The sequence below is a fragment of the Camelina sativa genome, chromosome 10, assembly GCF_000633955.1.
Source record: "Camelina sativa cultivar DH55 chromosome 10, Cs, whole genome shotgun sequence".
NCBI lineage: Eukaryota > Viridiplantae > Streptophyta > Magnoliopsida > Brassicales > Brassicaceae > Camelina > Camelina sativa.
Window position 1 is genome coordinate 2,525,436 of NC_025694.1, and position 18,170 is coordinate 2,543,605.

Sequence of the window (18,170 nt, forward strand, 5' to 3'; positions counted from 1 at the left end):
TGAATAAATTGTACCCAGTTAAAAAAAAAAAAAACTCATACAAGTGTTTTCGATAAAATACATAGTTATCCTAATTTAATATATCCAACTAATCACCATTTGCTAAATAAAAGATCCATCATATATAGTATGATTTTTTTTTTTTGTGCAAACATATACAGTATGATTAAGTTTAGAGTGTTTTTGAGTAAAGGCTACATCGGAAAACGATGAACCATAATGGACCGAATGGATATTCAACACAAACTATAATCTTATGTATAACGGGCCTTCCCATCAGAGATTTCACTAATAAGGGCCCATTATTATTATTAACATGGCTCGGCTGAATAGTGAATAAACTTGGTGGTGTTTATTTCTTTAATATCCTCCTCAATTGTTCCCAACTAATTGTTAGGCTTCTTAAGTGTATAAAAAAACTCTTTTGTAAAACCTAACAATATTCGAATGCAGATTTATATGAAACAAACACTGCCCAATGATTTTAGATTTTTTAGCCACACTAAATTTTGATGGTTTTGGTGCGACTCTCACAAAAATTTATCTGTAGGAAATATGATAAAAAAAAAAAAATGCAATTCATAGTAGTATTAATTTTGTGCAATCTTTTAGATGTATGTATAATACGTACAACATATACCATGAGTATCAGTTCTTTTCTTAGCCTTGTTATCTGGGACATCGTCCCCACAAATTTGAAGTAGATCCGTATTGTAGCTGTACCGATCCATGCATAGTAAATTCTTACCATAAAATATACTGTTATCAATATGTTTTTTATTTTTATTTTTTATTATTTATTAGTACGGTAAAATTCTTTCGGGCCTAATTTGTAACGCATTTGATGTCAAGTCGAGGAAATATGGGGTTTAATTCTAATATTATGTAAGACGATTTATATCATGTACCAGACTACCAGGATCTTCTATCAACTTGCGTCTAGATTACTTCCAATGCGGATAACGTAAAACCAATTATGAGTTGTAGATCAGTAGATACACAGACACATGTTCCCGATTTCCCATTTATATGAATCCTTGTGATGACAAACTCGTTACATCATCACATATCTCGTTCACATTGTAGTAACTATTAACTTGTTAAGTAACAAAAGTAACAACTAATCAACTTATATATTGTGAACAGTTATAAATTTATAATGTAGGTTCGCTATACTTAACTTAACCTGAGCTCCCCAACAGGCTTGTTTTTTTTTTGTTTTTTGTTTTTTTTTTCAAAAAACTTGCTATGAACCAGTTTTTTTTAAAAAACTTGCTATGAACCAAGTGGTTATCTTCATTTATAATACTAAAATTGTGAAACTATAGAAATTATTTTAAAAGAAGATTGAAAATGAGATGTGGTTTTATGATCTGTTGTTAGAAGGAAAAAGTTCGATGTTTTCTTAAATTTTGAAACCATAACAAAAAGATGATGACGAAACATTTATACACTTGTTTGTGCATAAACATGTCAAGAGTGGTCCACCATTACGTAACATGAGCAGAGATTCCAACTTCCAATCCGAAAATTTTCATCACTTATCTAATTGTTTAGTCAGATTTGATATAATTGCGAAAACATATATATAATTCAAAACTATTATTTCATTCAATAGCAAACATGAATTGTATTACAAATATCCATTTCATCTATCTGTCAAGTTTAATAATTGCCACACTAGAGTCCGGATGTGCATATATAACAAAAGCGACCTATATAGAATAAAGTCGTTAAATAAAACACACGACACATATCAGCATATATCAGCAATAGTAGTTATATATATTGGCTTTTCTTGCTGTTCGAGAGTCAAACAGAAACTCACACACGACTCACTGAAGTTTGATAGAAAATATCAGCATATAAAACTAAATATATGGTCGAAAACTACTTATAGAGTTTGGTGGGTCAAATTTTAAACATTTTAAACTCGATTTTTATGTTGACAATAATAACAACAAAATCATATCATATATCTCAAAACTTCAAAGGATATATCTAACTCTCTCTTTTTTCCGCCAAACCAAAACAAGGAAGAAACCAAGAAAAGAAGAAAAAAAATGGGTATTCTTGATCACGTCTCTGAATATTTTGATTGCTCTCATGTAAGCTCAAGGAGACACAAAAGTCTACAGGTAATTTTAAGCTCAATATCCATTCATATATTGTTACGTTTATCTATAATCAGAATTTCTTTTATATAAATAAATAATCTATGATTTGGTTGGAAATTACTAGACGGTGGATGTGAGGGTTTTGATAGATTGTGAAGGATGCGAGAGGAAAGTGAGAAGAGCCTTAGAAGGGATGAGAGGAGTGAGAGATGTAACCATCGAGGCAAATGCTCAGAAAGTGACAGTAACAGGGTACGTTGAGCCACACAAAGTGGTGGCTCGGATCATTCACCGGACCGGCAAAAGAGCCGAGCTATACCCTTTCGTTCCTTACGACGTTGTGGCTCATCCTTATGCGTCTGGTGTGTACGATAACAGAGCCCCGAGGGGTTACGTTAGGAACACCGAGTATGATCCACACGTATCACGGCTAGCACGTGCTAGCTCCACCGAGGTTCGTTATACCACGGCGTTTAGCGACGAGAACGCCTCCGCTTGTGTTATTATGTGATTTTATTTCCCTTTTTTTGTTGTTGTTGTTGACTTGGATTTGTTTTAGTCCGATGTTGATGTTTGTTTATGTTGGTTTCATCGGATGTGTTAAAAAATAAGAACGAGAACAAAATGTAATTAAATTGTATGATTTTGTTTGATTTTGATATATGTTAAGTAAACAAACTGATGATAAAATAATTTTGTGAATTAACGGAAAAAAAAACTTACAATTTAATTTGTGATATTCTTATGTACAACAAAATTAATGGACAAGCTAAATTGATTTGACTTTATATTTTATTACAATAGAATATATGAAATTAAAACTATGATGATACGATGGTAAGCTGCCCAAATTAATGTGGAAGGGAAGAAAAAGTAATCTTGTCGTACTATAAGAATGAAGAAATTAAGTTCATAGTTTGTTGCCCTTTGGACCTATTTAATGCGGTGAAATTGACTAATAACGAAACGATTATGCAAAATTTGATAGCTTGCGGTGCTAATTTAATCATTAGACATGCATGATGAAGTGGAAAAATTTTAGTTTAGTTGTCACTAATTGTCACAAAGCGTTGGTTTAGACAAGACAAGACAACAATAGCGTGTTCGGTGCTAAACTTTATAAGTGTGGGTGGCAAGTTAGCCAAGGATTTTTCTCTAATTTTTTTTTGTCTTTTAACTGTGGATTTGATTGGTCGCATTACGTTGGAGACTTTTGTCTTCATTGATATGCAACAATTCGTACTTTTAACTAAAAGAAATTGAATCCTAAATTTAGTGTTTAACCACTAAACTCTTCATTAAAAACCCAACATTAAGTTTTTTTAATGTAAATAAGTATTAAAAGAAATTGAAGCCTTAGTGGGCCTATTAGCCTATAAAAGCCCAATACTATTTCAATTTTCAGTCTTTCAGCTATAATAACTGTACTTTCATAACCAAGAGCTCTCCCCTACATTACTGAAACACAATGTCTGCTGTTTTGTATATAAATAAACGCCACAACGTTTACTTCTTTAAAACTGAAACAGCATTGTGAGCTTAAGTCATAACCCGCCTACATCTCTCTCCCTCCTCTCTCACCGTCGTCTCTCTACCTCTTTTTAGGCGGGAAAAAGTGTACCAGAAAAAAACCTCAAGAGGAGAGAAGAAGAAGAACAACGAATCGAGAAATTTCAGAGATTATGGCGGCAGAAGAGGGTAAAGAAGAACCGGGATTGGATCAGGTAGAAGAAGAGTTCTCTGTTTGGAAAAGGAACACACCATTTCTCTACGATCTTATGATCTCTCACCCGCTCGAATGGCCATCTCTAACTCTTCATTGGGTCCCTTCTACTCCGATTCCGTATGCAAAAGATCCTTCCTTTTCCGTCCATAAGCTTATCCTCGGCACTCATACCTCCGGTAGTGCCCAGGATTTTCTAATGGTTGCTGACGTCGTTATCCCGACACCTGACGCTGAACCAGGATTAGGCGGACGAGATCAAGATCCTATCGTCCCTAAGGTATTTGACTTCCTGGAGGATTCTTCCTCTTTTTTTTTTTTTNTATTTTCTTTTTTTTTTTTTTTTTTTTTTTTTTTTTTTTTTTATGTTTTATTTAGTGCACACCAAGTGTTCGACGAAATTACTAGATTATAGTGTGGATGGAATCAATAGCTTTCCTGAGTGTTCGAATAAAGAAGAAGTTTTGATTAGCACAGAACAGATCATTACGATTTAGAGACTGATGTTATTGAAAAGCTTTTCCTTTTCAGGTGGAGATTAAGCAGAAGATACGTGTTGATGGAGAAGTGAACAGAGCTCAGTGTATGCCACAAAAGCCAACTCTTGTGGGTACTAAAACGAGTGGCTCTGAGGTGTTTCTCTTTGATTACGCCAGACTCTCTGCAAAGCCCCAAACTAGCGAGTGTGATCCTGATCTCAGGCTAATGGGACATGAAGATGAAGGTTATGGATTGGCTTGGAGCTCCTTCAAGGAAGGTTATCTTTTGAGTGGCTCACAAGATCGGAAAATCTGCCTCTGGGATGTTTCAGCTACTGCCAATGATAAGGTTTTGAACCCAATGCATGTGTATGAGGTAAGATGAGAGTACCTTTGTTTTTATTTCTCCTGGATGATCACAGAGGATATGGGATTGTTGCATCTGATTTTATCCCTGTGGCATTGTTTTAGGGACATCAAAGCATTATCGAAGATGTAGCATGGCACATGAAGAATGAAAACATATTTGGTTCTGCGGGTGATGATTGTCAATTGGTGATATGGGACTTACGGACAAACCAAATGCAACACCAAGTCAAAGTTCACGAGAGAGAGGTATAGAGTAATAAACCATCTCTTAACTTTCCACCTTGCTCTTATATCTAATCTGCGAATCAGAGGATAATTATTAGGTAACCGAGGTTTGATTGCGCAAGATAGTGTCTCGTTACAATAGATAATTTGAAGTTATGAGTGGAGAAATTCTCAGACATGCCAGCTTTGCTGTGTAGACCCTTAAAGACTCTGCAATTGACACTCTCCGTGGCCATTCTTCACTATTTTGTGTGTTTGCAGATAAATTATCTTTCTTTCAATCCCTTTAATGAATGGGTATTAGCCACAGCTTCCTCAGATTCGACTGTTGCCTTGTTTGACCTCCGTAAGCTGACTGCACCATTACATGTTCTGAGCAGACACGAGTATGCCTCTCTCACAGTTTCTCACTTCCTTAACAGCGTCTATATGCTTCTATCTAAACTTATTCAGTCAAATGTTAAGAACTGAGGATTGGGAGGGCTTTGTTACAGGGGAGAAGTTTTCCAAGTGGAGTGGGATCCCAACCATGAAACAGTGCTTGCATCTTCTGGCGAGGACCGAAGACTCATGGTCTGGGATATCAACAGGTACATAATCAATATTCAATATTTCTCTTATCTTTTGATTCAAGATTGAAGTTAGATAAGTTAAAAAAGCTGGGTGGATTGTTCAGGGTCGGGGATGAGCAGCTTGAAATAGAGTTGGATGCAGAAGATGGTCCACCTGAGCTGCTCTTCTCTCATGGAGGCCACAAGGCCAAGATATCAGACTTTGCCTGGAACAAAGACGAGCCTTGGGTCATCTCAAGTGTAGCTGAAGACAACAGTCTTCAAGTCTGGCAAATGGCGGAAAGCATCTACCGCGAAGATGATGAGGATCATGATGAAGAAGGCAACCAAAATGCTCAACATTCCAATGAAAACCAGAAATGATTAAAGTCTTTTGGTTGATGATGGTGACTTGTAATTGTTGTTGTTAACGTGTTTGAGCCAATACATATTAAACAAGTTTGGTGTATGCATTACCCTAAGGACGAAATAATCGTTTTTCCAGGACATCTGCTATGATTCTTGAGTTTTACAATAAATCCTGTTGCAAAGCCTGATCCTGAGATTAGTTCAAGTGAAAGTTAAAAATTAAAAACCCCATTGAAGTCAACCACAAAAGGGTTTGCTAAGCAACTTGGGAGTGGTTTGCTAAGCAACTTGGGATCACAACTGGAAGAACAATGCAATGTTGCAATTAGGTAGAGACACTGAGAGAGCCCCTCAAGCTCGAAGTACAAAACATTCTGCTTCATGGCATACCTTGTTCTTTACCAAACAACATGATGCTTAACGGGAAATCAAAATCCTGCCTTTACTACCAAACCTGGGTACTATTCAATAAGATTCAAGAATCCTTAAGTATAGTTGTTCTTTTTAAAGCATATAAGGTAGGAGATCTCAGGAAGTGAATCTTTTATAACTCACCTGTCCAGAGATCTCACTCGGGCCACAAAGACACTCCCCACCAACTCCTTAAAGCTGTAATTCAGCAATTTAAAAAAAATTCATGCATCTCATCAACAACTTCTGTAGCCAAAACAATTGCTATTTGTCATGCACAGAGTCAATATTCAATAACTTCTTCGACACTAGCTTAAGAAGAAGCAACTCAAGTATGGAAACAAATGGCAAGGGCACACAAAATATTTGAGTTTGTATTAACAATATCATCCTTCTAGTTCGGCAAGCTCAACAAGGAAATACAATGGTAGGTAAACAGAGTCAAAGAACAAAAAACAAAAATGAGAACACAAAGGAACCTGAGCGGAGCTGATGCTGCAGCTAAACTCTATAACTTATTTGGAATACAATATCTATGCTGGTGGAAATAGATGGTACAAGCTTGATGGTACTTCAAACAGCTCTTGATGCGCGATGTCCACCTAAACAATGAGCAAAACACATACGTAAGTTCATACCCATTCTATGAAACAAACTAAAGGAGAACATCAAGAATCTGCTTCACGTTACATAAAACATACAAGGCTAGAGAGTAAACCAATAATCAGAGTAAGTAAATAACCTCCGGATTTCAACAGTTACCCCTAAAATCAAAACGATTTAAATAGAAAACTGGAAGGTATAAAAGTGCCACCTTTTCTCTTATTCGAGACAGATGCATTGGCATTGTTGAATGATCCGTTAACATTTGCACCTAAGTTCTGATTAGCCAAGCATTGTAGCTGATCAAAATCACAACCACCCAGTCCTTGGTCATTGATCGATGCACCTTCTTGGGTATTCCCACCAAACCCATTCTGAGGGCAGTAAACTTCATCATCGCATTGTACATTACACGGATTCATCATGTGGGAGAAAGAAGGAATATTTGCAGACATAGGCTTTTGATAAGGAAAAGATCCAATCTCCCCATCAATCCTTCCTCTTAAATCAACAAGCAAACACTTGAGCCTGGAGACCTCAGCTTCCAAGGTAGCCTGATTTTGCAACCTCTTCACCAGCTGCTGATTCACCGCCCTAAGCCTTGCGACCTCGTCCTCCAAGGAAGCAGCTTTAGCCTTCTTCTTCTCTCTATACTTCCTAACCGCTTCTCGGTTTCCCAGAGGTCTCTTTTCACCCTTCTTCCCACAAGACTCAGCTGTATCATCAGTGGAAACTTTTTCATCGCTCTCGTCAGGAAGAATCTTGGTGTGGACATGGAAACACGTGTGGGTATGAGTATTCTCTGGTCCCGTGGGGTTACAGGTGTGAGTGTGGGTACAAGCAGCATTAGCATTAGTAGTATCCATCAAAAGCCCATCAAAGAAACTATCCATCGAACAGTTGCTAGGTGGTAACTCACCCATATCCGAACTCGAAAACACTTCCTGATTCGAGAATTCAAGCTCGCCGTCCTCCATTACTAAAACAAAATCAACCTTTTCTCTTCGATTGACCTCACCAACACACAAAAAAATCGATACTTTCCCAAAATCAGCTGAAACAAGTCAAATCTAGAGCTCTGGATTCAATAAAAATCCCTAATTTCACAGCAATTCGAGCAATTCAGCTACAGAGAATACTCAGATTCTGCTAGATTCAAACACCCGATCATCTAAATTGAGGACAAAACCCGTACCTTTACTCGAGAATTTGAAACGCCGAAGCTAACTAAGCGGGATCGAAGCAAAACCCTAAAGATCGAATTTTTTTTTTGGGTTTTAAGAAGAGCTAGTTATGAATGAGGGAGAGCTCGAGTTTTTAATAGAGTCGAAGAAGAGGTGAAAGGAAGAAGGACGAAGACGTATGGTTTATAAAGAAGAAGACGCACAAAACAGATGGCATCGTTTCGGTGGCCGGAGAAAAGACATGGACGTACGATAACGATTTCGAGTTGCACAGATTCTTTCCTTTTTTTTTTTATTAAACCCAAAAAATTAATTATAATTTTGAACGTGATTGGAGCTCAGCATCTTTTTATCTTAATTAATTTTATAATTAAGCAGACTCAAGACTTTGTATTATCATCATAATAATATAAGACTTATTAATAATATGGATGGACCAACAAGTTTACATGAGAAAACCAAAATAAAATAATAGCATTGACTTGAAAAGAAACAATAATTTCTGAAGTACGGACGTTTATTTGTTTTTTCTCTTTTTTTTTTGTTTCTTTTTTTTTAGTCCTGTCCAATTTCAGGACTTGGTTTTTGCTGGCTATTTTTAAACTCACATTTTTAAAAATAATTACATATTACACCACTAATTTTCACCAATCATGTTCTTATTTTAGAAAATTACAAATACAGCTAAAAAACCTAGAGCTGTATAACTGTTAGTCTGTTACCAATTTATCTACATTATATTTTCACTTTTCTTTTTTATTTTGTCTACCAAAACACAATATTTTAAAACATCGACTAATTAAAAAGATGTAGAAATCCCTAAAAGTAGATTAGCCTTGAACGTTTATATGTATACATATGTGTTTTTTTTTGTTTTCTCAAAATCAAATGGCAAGAAGAAATTGAATATTGCTATTATTAATTATTTATATTCTATAGGTATTGTAAAATTCTAAATATGTTATTGTTGTAATTCATATGATTATAAGACAACTAGGTTCCACGTCATTATAAAAAAACAAATATGGTGCAAATAGTTGCAAAATTCAAGAGATTGAACATGCTGGAAAAAAATATTCAGCCAATTTTCACCATTTATATTAAAAAAATTGGAAAAAATTATTCAAATCGTTCAACTTAAAAAGTTAAAAAAATAAATTAATTCTATAGTAAAAGTGTTCAACTTATTCAGTCATTATTTTATTCAACATAATTTTGTTCAACCAATTTTTTTCAATTTTAAGTAGCCATCTGCACCCATATATCTTTGGTGATTTTTTTTATCACCGGACACCAGATCTACTTTATCTTTTCTGATTTAAAAAAAATTTGATCGTATAATCAATAATCACCATCTACTACTATCAACTTGTTATCTTTTCTCTCTTTTGGAAAGCTTGTATTACTTAAATAGTTGATTGATGTAAACATCAGTGATCGTGAAAGATGTAGCTTTCTTTTAGGGTTTGTACTTTATATATAATTAAAAAAAGGTTTGATGCAACAATTCTATTTCTTTTGGCTAGTGGGGGTTACTTAATTTATTTATATATTTATTCGATATTCTCTATGTTTTTTGGTTTCTTCCTCCGTTTGACCATTAACTCGTTCTTTGTTACCAAATGGGTACATGATGATCAGTTCAGATCTGTTTAAAGCCTCTTTAGGCTATAGATTATACATAGATTAGTGAAAAGGACCTTCATACTGCTGCAGATCGAATGAATGATTCCACATACCGAATAATATTCAGTTTTATGATGTTTTCTCAATGCGAGAAAGGTTTCAATCCAATGGTTTTTCTAATATGATCTTATCGATCAGTTATCTGTCTTATCTCTACATGAGATATAGCTAAACATAGCATTAGAATTATAACTACTACTAGGTTTACATTTAATACAAACTATTTAGATTATGAATGTGGAATCATTTGAAAGAAAAAAAAAACTCATTAACCATACTGAAATAATTCTCCTCTTGGCTCTCGAATTTAGTGTTTTACAGTTTGTTCTAAACTCCTATATAGACGACGTTTAAATGTTAGGCGACAGTAAGATGCTCAAATGAATCGAGTTAGGCCACGTACGTGTCAATTTCACTTTTGTAGACCATTCTTCTCTTATTTGACTTTAAATATCCAGATTCTAATTAATTAGATATCAAACAATATATCAATATATATATATATATATATATCCAACAATCCTAATTAAATTAACCATTAGAGTCCAGAACATTACCATTATTTTGTATTTAATTTTTATGCGGACTCGTAAGCGCCAAATAAGTTAGCATAACCAATTAACCAGTTAACGTATACATGTAAGTTACATGATGTAACCAATGAATATAGTTTTAAGTTATACTATATGTTATGAAGTCCAAACAATAATATAATCTCTTTTCTATACGATTCATGAAATGGTCACTTTAAAAGATCTCAATTCTCAAGCAATCTGAATTCGAATACGGACAAATATATCTTTTTTCCTAAACAGAATGTGGCATGTCTCAAGCCATAATTAAAAAAAAAAATAGATTTCTTAAACAAATTAAGTTTGCTTCAAGAGTTATATAGAATATTTGAACAAAATCGAACATAGTTAATATGTTATTTAGTAATATCCCATAAATAAACATTGTTCTTTTTAAGTTGTATTTTAAAATTTTGATGTTAATTTTTTTTTTAAAAAAACAAAAAATAAGTTTGTAGAAATATGTTTTATGCATATAAACAAAATTTACAGTTTTTATATAACGTTCTGTGTATATAAATACTGGCAAAATTGAATAGGATAATCTCATCAAATTATATATTTAACTATTAAAGGTTAGTTGCTATCTAAAAAATAACCAAAATTTTTGTAAAATCACTTTCGCAACAACAATTTAGACAATGTATTTTATTTGTTCATATTTTCTTAATTAGTATTGCCTTAATCATTCCTTTTTTTTTAATATATGGACACGTCAACAGATTCTCATGGTCGTTGATCATAATATAATGATAAGTTGATTTTTTCTTTCCCTTATATATATCATCAGTTTTGACTTACATAATTGATATCTTCAAATGAAATACTTTTTCATATGTCCTTGTCCCAATACCGCAGTATAGTATGAGTTGATGATTGATTTTCAATATATATATTTTAGCAACTGACAAAGAGCTAATGTGGTAAATCATATAAATAAAATATAAACATGTCATTTTCTAAATAGTCGTAATGGTTCTACTAACAATTTGGTTCCAAAACAAGGAAGAAGACACAATTTTGGATTTAAAACAATTTGGTAATGTTAGGATCTGAACTATAACAGAACACATGTAAAGTGCTATTTGCTAAAATAAAAACGGGATCTAATGTTTTTAAGTAGGGATTTCAAATACGATATTACTCTCACTTTCAAAATATTAAAGAGATATTTAAAGAAATTAGTACCAGAAAAAAAAAATTGTGAAAACAACACGTCTTCTCTGTGGTCACCGTACCATATATCTCTCTTTGTGACACTTGAAAAGTTAAGAGCTGTGTCTTCAGTTAGCTTTGAGCTCATCCCCATAGTAACATCATGCATGTCTATAGAGTCAAATTTAAATTGGTGCATCCCACAATTGGATTTTGACATTTTGATAACATTGATTACGAGAATAATTCCTCTTGGGAATGATTTTTTTCGCTACCTAGTTATGAACTATCATCTCAGATGTTATTTCTCAAGTAACAAAAAGTTATCAACTAAAACTACAGACACTAAGAAACAAACCCTAACTAAAATTAAAGCAGAGTGCCTTAAGTTTGAAGCTCCCTAGATGAACATGAAGAAGAGAAAAGGCTGTTGTTACTTCTCTCCATACTGCTCACTGATGCAGATTCATCGTCTTCCACCTCAAGCATCGCAACGCTTAAGTGTAATTCCGTGCTGGAATCCGGGTAAACCTCGTCATCAAAGCAATCTTCATTTTCTTGTTCCTCCATAATCCATTTTCCGACTTCGTTTTCATCTCTTAGTAGCCTCAATATCTGAAGAAGAATTAAAGATTAGTTCTTGACGAGGGACTTAGTTTTCTTGGAGAAGGAGACAAAATCTTACTTGTTTAATATTGGGACGATGTGTGGCGGATCTTGTGAGGCAATGTGAAGCAGCAAGTACCATTCTTTGAAACTGAGACTCGTCGAATATATCTGTAACTTCTGGATCCAACAGCCCTTTTAAATTATCATTCTCAATCAACGGGTTTGCCTGCATTCCAAGGAAGTACCTCTTTTAGGGTTTTATCAAGTGTTTCTTATGTTACAAGTAACCAGCGCAAAAAAAAAACCTACCCACATGATCAAACTCTCTTGTCCTCTAGGATTCTGAGGTGAAATAGGATTTCTTCCTGATATGAGCTCAAGCAGAACCACTCCAAAGGCGTAAACGTCGACTTTATCACTGACTTTTCCGTACATGAAATACTCCGGTGCAAGGTATCCAAAAGTGCCCACCACGTCAGTTTGTATCGAATATTGAGATGTTGTAGGTCTCCACATCGACAACCCAAAATCTGACAGCTAATCATCAAAAACATAGCTATCAATTATGAGTTCATGAAGACAATTAGCAAAAGAAATCAAAGTCAGAACTCTTTCATTACCTGAGGCTGGAGCTCATCTGTGAGAATAACGTTGGAAGTTTTGACATCTCTGTGTATCACTGGCTTAGAACACCGGTTATGAAGATAGTCTATTGCTTCCGCCAAACCGATGGCTATATTGAACCTCTCTTTCCATGATAATACATGCTTTCCCTTTTGCTTACCTGCAGAATCAAGCGTCATCATCACACTTTATACCAAATCAATCAGAATCTTTAATATACGTGTGTGTGAAGTTTGAGAGTGGTGTGTTACCGTGAAGGGTTTCCTCTAAACTTCCGATGGTTGAGAGATTGTAAACGGAGATCAGATCATTGTTTTGGACACAAACACCAAGTAACAGTGAGATGTTTTGGTGACTCAAAGAAGAGATGATGTTGATTTCATGAACAAAATCTGTCATAGCTTCTTTAGATGATGATTTTAACATTTTCACTGCAATGCCTTTTCCATCTTCAAGAACCCCTCTGTACACTTTGCTGCATCCTCCCTTCCCAATCAGATTATCTGGCATGTAAAGTCAAAGATCAATACAAACTCATCACTAGGAGAAGCAGAGGGAAAAAACAGAGTACCTTGAGAGAAATTTGATGTTGATTTCTTAAGAACATTGTAGTTGAACCATTTGTTGTTGTCTCTCAATATTTCTTTGACTTGTTTCTTGATAGAGCTTGTCTCATAGTTAAGATTCTGCGGATGATGATTTGGAAACCGTTCAGGTAAGCTCATGACCCAGTTGACCACTGAGACTTTTCTCGTGTGCCATTTGTGAACTTGTGGTGTCCCTAAAGTTGCACTTTTAAGAAAAGGCCAACCTGGTTTATCATCTAATAAAATATCTATCGATGGAAGTGAAATCGATCTTTTCCTCTTTTCTTCACCCATCATGCTTGCATAAATTACATTCACTATTAGAAAGTTGAGAGCTTGGCCTCAAAACTAGATTATAAGCTGACGTATTAACACCAAAGCCAATGCTCTTGGAATTAGGTAGTGATGGCCAAGACTTCAGCCGTTGGATGCAATTGCTTCGCACAGAACTTAGCAGTCCGATGTGTAACAAAATCCTAAAACCTGAATATGTGGTTAGCTTACATCAAAAATTTAAAGAAACACAACAGTTTTTTTTTTCTTTTTCTTTCAAATACTTGTTATAAGATTTTTCTCACCTTAGTCTTCTTGGAATTTTGTTTCCAACTACAAAAACTTTGTGAGCCGAACTTTCTTGTAAAGCGTCTCCTACAAGCTTAACTGTCTGTGGGAGCTAAATGCTCTTTTATCTGCTACAAACAGAGGAATCAAACAAACAAAAAACTCCATTAGAGCAAGTAATTTGTTGATGATATCAGGAAAAAAAACAAAACTTATTTGTTTATTTAGCCATTTATGTCAATTATGGAGAAAAAAATGTGGTTCTTTAAAATATAAAATATTAAAAAAAAATAAGTGTTACCAAAACTCGTTGTACGTATCTATTATTAAATTTGTTAGTTAATTAAATCGACATAAGAATCGAAATCTGCCACCATGCATGTATACCATCAGCATTTTGTAATTGTACCTACTACGACTAAAAACAAGATTGACTCTACAATTAACAAAATAAAAATAAAATAAAAAATCTTACAAAGTAAAGATTATTCTCCGATGCAAATGTTGATCTTCTTCTATCGGGAAATCATAGAAAGATGATTGAATCAATTAACCGATCGGATCAAGAAAGTGTCGGCGAGAAAGAGAGAGAGTGTGTGTGTGTTTTTGGGGAAGACAAGAGAGTGAGAGAGTTAACACAACAGAGAGATACATTGACCAGTTTTGTTTTACAGATTTTATTATTTTTATGTTAATAACCTAGAGGAAACCGGCAAATATTAGCGGGAAACCCTCGGTAACCGGTGAGTCAAAGGGGAATTGTGAGTGAGTGTCTACTGGCTATTGCGGGTTATACGTAACAAACACGCCTCGACTCAAACAAGGCTGCCTCCTACGTACGGCAATGGCTCTTGAGAATTAAATGAGCAAGAAGAGTCCGTGCACTCTACGCACTTTTCTTTTCTTTTTTAATTGAAGCATAAGAAGAATTTGGAAATCTCTTACTATATGTTTTATCTGTTTTTACTTTTTATTAAGTAGGCAAGTAAGAAACGTAAATGATGTTTTAAAGGATAATGTTATGTATGAGATGATTTGTGGAAGAGAATGAGATGACTCATATATAGTCATATGCATGTTAAGTATATTTGGTAAGCTGTTTGGATTATTTTAATCCTAATAACTTTAATCTGTTGATCACTTTGAACAGCTCGTTCTAGAAATTTTAAATTATTGTATGGTTATATTGTTTTTGAGCGGCCAAGTAGAAAAACACATTTTAGACGACAAATCATCAACTATATAGACTAATAGTATTTAAAGCAGAATATATATTGTTCAGAAACAAAATGAAAACAGTGAAATTTGGAAAACAGAGTTACAAAGATTTTGGCTCGACTTGAGTGATTGCTTAGGTAGATATTCTTATCACTGTGTTTTGTGATATTGACGTCATAAAACCAAGTAAATGCAATGTGCATGTGTCCAATTATTGAATAAAGATCAGATAACTAAATGCTTCGTACTCGTGCCTATAGAGTATATAGGCTATGAATCATATGCTATCAAGTAATCTTTAAAGTTAAGAAGAATATTAAAAGCCATTTTTTTTACAGTTTTTACCTGTAAGGAGTTTTATTGTGACAGTCTGTCTATATGAGATTTTTAAAATAATTTTAAATATATATGATTCTCAAAAACAGTTGACATATGATTCATATGATATCAATGACATATTATATCATAAATCAAGCTACCGACGCCTAGATATGGATTTATAGTAATCTCCTAGATTTGGTATTGTAACATTCATAACACATAATCAGAATAATATGGATACAGTGTTCTTAACATCGGTCTATACAGTCGCCTAGATATGATCTAAGATTCTATGTCGTCCATTTATTAACGAATCTTTCAGAAATTATTTGTTAAGTACTAGATCTTCTGTATAAGAAAACTTGATAGTTCTAGTTCATATTTATTTCCCAGCAATTTAATCATATACACCAAAAAAAAAAAAAAAAAAATTGTATCGACTATTTCACTAGCATGTGGATTTATGATTTTCACAAGAATGAATTATGCAAAACCTATTTTGACTACACATGAAAAGATTGTTATTTTATCTACTATATATATTACGTTACTAGTTATATTCGATTAATTTTTGTGTTTGGATGTAATAGACACTATAATGTTAAAAGAAAGCTACGAAGTATCATCACGTTTTATATTACAAATCAAATATGTATGCCATCGAAGAAAGTTGGTACGTACGAAAACATATTATAGTCTCTATTGTATTGTGATTGAACGGCTTATAATTAGGTGAATATTAGTTCACTAAACGTCCTGACACATAGCTGATATATTTTAATTAATTTGGTATTTGTGTGAACCGAATAAGTCTAGGGGGCAGTTATAGCAAAGAAAGAGATTGATTAACAAACGAGATTCGTTTGGTAAAGACAAGCCGAGCTCATCTCTATGATAAATCGAATAAGTTAACTCAATAATCATATCTCCAAGGGGAAAACGTCTACTCAATAATATCAATTATCAAAAGATTTGATGAAAATCAAATGTTAATATATTCACAAGTCTTATTAATAAAATAACATTTCTTATATATTTGTTGAAAGAGAAGGCGTTTTAATGATTTGTAAACCCTATAAAATAGTAAGTGCAGTGCCTCATTGGTCTCCAAGCATGTCCCAACAGATGTTTTCAAGGCTGTTAAAGTTTGAGGAAAACACTTCGGTACTGAAAATCAACAATACCAAAGTTCAAAGTTGGTGACTGCAAAGGAGGAGAATTGCAAGTTGGTATTGTCAAAGTACCTTTGGAACATTCTTGTCTTAGTTTTGGATTGATTGAACCAGCAAAACGTTATGCAATTCGATGGAATCAAACTTACAGACTTGCTCTGTTCGGAAAATATGAGTTTTGAACAAGAATTGGCAAACGAAGGTTGAGTTCTAAGTACAGTAGAAACAAAAAACAGTAAGAGGGTTCTTTATATTCATGTTGCAATCATCTCTGCAACAACAGTACCAATACTGGCTACTTCTGGATGAAACTACGTAAGAACTTAATTATAATCTAATCCTCAAACGATCTGTGTGAATCTAGGAAACAAATAAATCAAGCATTCGTGCTATATTTACAGATCAAAATGCAAACAAGAATACAAATACTTGTTACTAGTACTTCAACTTTGTCAAATTTTCAGACTACAAACAACAGATTACTGATTCGTTGGGTAAACACAAGTTATGAAAAAAAGGAGAAAACAAAATACTTGTAGCTCTATTTCTCCTCTTGATTCCTTTCTTCTTGTTGAAATCACAGTATTGAACAACCTTTCTGAGATTTTCTCTTCTTCTTCTTCTTGTTTTTTGGTGGCTGGAGAACGACCTTGATAGCCGCATCAAACACCGCTTTTACATTCTGTTTAACAGATAATGGAAATGGGAAAAACATCAGCGGATTCAAATGGAGGTTTTGGACCAGTGGTAAGATNACAAACGAGATTCGTTTGGTAAAGACAAGCCGAGCTCATCTCTATGATAAATCGAATAAGTTAACTCAATAATCATATCTCCAAGGGGAAAACGTCTACTCAATAATATCAATTATCAAAAGATTTGATGAAAATCAAATGTTAATATATTCACAAGTCTTATTAATAAAATAACATTTCTTATATATTTGTTGAAAGAGAAGGCGTTTTAATGATTTGTAAACCCTATAAAATAGTAAGTGCAGTGCCTCATTGGTCTCCAAGCATGTCCCAACAGATGTTTTCAAGGCTGTTAAAGTTTGAGGAAAACACTTCGGTACTGAAAATCAACAATACCAAAGTTCAAAGTTGGTGACTGCAAAGGAGGAGAATTGCAAGTTGGTATTGTCAAAGTACCTTTGGAACATTCTTGTCTTAGTTTTGGATTGATTGAACCAGCAAAACGTTATGCAATTCGATGGAATCAAACTTACAGACTTGCTCTGTTCGGAAAATATGAGTTTTGAACAAGAATTGGCAAACGAAGGTTGAGTTCTAAGTACAGTAGAAACAAAAAACAGTAAGAGGGTTCTTTATATTCATGTTGCAATCATCTCTGCAACAACAGTACCAATACTGGCTACTTCTGGATGAAACTACGTAAGAACTTAATTATAATCTAATCCTCAAACGATCTGTGTGAATCTAGGAAACAAATAAATCAAGCATTCGTGCTATATTTACAGATCAAAATGCAAACAAGAATACAAATACTTGTTACTAGTACTTCAACTTTGTCAAATTTTCAGACTACAAACAACAGATTACTGATTCGTTGGGTAAACACAAGTTATGAAAAAAAGGAGAAAACAAAATACTTGTAGCTCTATTTCTCCTCTT

General features: G+C 34.0%; 5 protein-coding genes across 12 annotated transcripts in view; 2 read left to right on the forward strand and 3 right to left on the reverse strand.

Annotated features, from left to right (window-relative positions):
* On the forward strand, positions 1,888-2,778 carry LOC104716631 (heavy metal-associated isoprenylated plant protein 25-like). The gene is made up of 2 exons (XM_010434042.2): positions 1,888-2,138; positions 2,242-2,778. The coding sequence occupies exons 1-2, from the start codon at positions 2,064-2,066 to the stop codon at positions 2,626-2,628; spliced, it is 462 nt and encodes a 153-aa protein (XP_010432344.1). The 5' UTR covers positions 1,888-2,063; the 3' UTR covers positions 2,629-2,778.
* Positions 3,611-6,019, forward strand: LOC104716632 (WD-40 repeat-containing protein MSI3). Its single transcript, XM_010434043.2, has 6 exons — positions 3,611-4,120; positions 4,372-4,695; positions 4,791-4,934; positions 5,175-5,299; positions 5,408-5,503; positions 5,590-6,019. Exons 1-6 carry the CDS (start codon positions 3,800-3,802, stop codon positions 5,846-5,848), a joined length of 1,269 nt encoding a protein of 422 aa, XP_010432345.1. The 5' UTR covers positions 3,611-3,799; the 3' UTR covers positions 5,849-6,019.
* Positions 5,944-8,318, reverse strand: LOC104716633 (basic leucine zipper 19-like). Of its 4 annotated transcripts, none has more exons than XR_756126.2 (4): positions 7,059-8,318; positions 6,724-6,846; positions 6,389-6,442; positions 5,944-6,287 (listed from the first exon to the last, which is right to left on the reverse strand). XR_756126.2 is itself a non-coding variant. In XM_010434046.2 (3 exons), the coding sequence occupies exons 2-3, from the start codon at positions 7,822-7,824 to the stop codon at positions 6,818-6,820; spliced, it is 795 nt and encodes a 264-aa protein (XP_010432348.1). In that variant the 5' UTR covers positions 7,825-7,860; positions 8,043-8,318; the 3' UTR covers positions 6,596-6,817. The 4 variants fall into 4 exon arrangements, 2 of the variants coding, with proteins under 2 accessions (XP_010432348.1, XP_010432347.1); XR_756125.2 differs by having other exon boundaries at positions 5,944-6,294; XM_010434046.2 differs by lacking the exons at positions 5,944-6,287; positions 6,389-6,442 and having other exon boundaries at positions 6,596-6,846; positions 7,059-7,860; positions 8,043-8,318.
* Positions 11,526-14,463, reverse strand: LOC104716634 (probable receptor-like serine/threonine-protein kinase At5g57670). 5 transcript variants are annotated; one of them, XM_010434048.2, is made up of 8 exons: positions 14,301-14,463; positions 13,843-13,953; positions 13,249-13,747; positions 12,929-13,180; positions 12,674-12,837; positions 12,363-12,590; positions 12,130-12,279; positions 11,526-12,059 (listed from the first exon to the last, which is right to left on the reverse strand). In XM_010434048.2, exons 3-8 carry the CDS (start codon positions 13,559-13,561, stop codon positions 11,829-11,831), a joined length of 1,338 nt encoding a protein of 445 aa, XP_010432350.1. In that variant the 5' UTR covers positions 13,562-13,747; positions 13,843-13,953; positions 14,301-14,463; the 3' UTR covers positions 11,526-11,828. The 5 variants fall into 5 exon arrangements, with proteins under 5 accessions (XP_010432350.1, XP_010432351.1, XP_010432349.1 ...); XM_010434049.2 differs by having other exon boundaries at positions 13,249-13,740; positions 13,843-13,956; XM_010434047.2 differs by having other exon boundaries at positions 13,843-13,956.
* LOC104716635 (rac-like GTP-binding protein ARAC3) overlaps positions 16,909-18,170 on the reverse strand; it is a gene marked incomplete in the record, with an annotated part of 3,922 nt that continues 2,660 nt past the window's right edge. Inside the window, 1 exon segment of the mRNA XM_019230570.1 lies at positions 16,909-17,218. Coding sequence (XP_019086115.1) covers positions 17,114-17,218 — 105 coding nt within the window.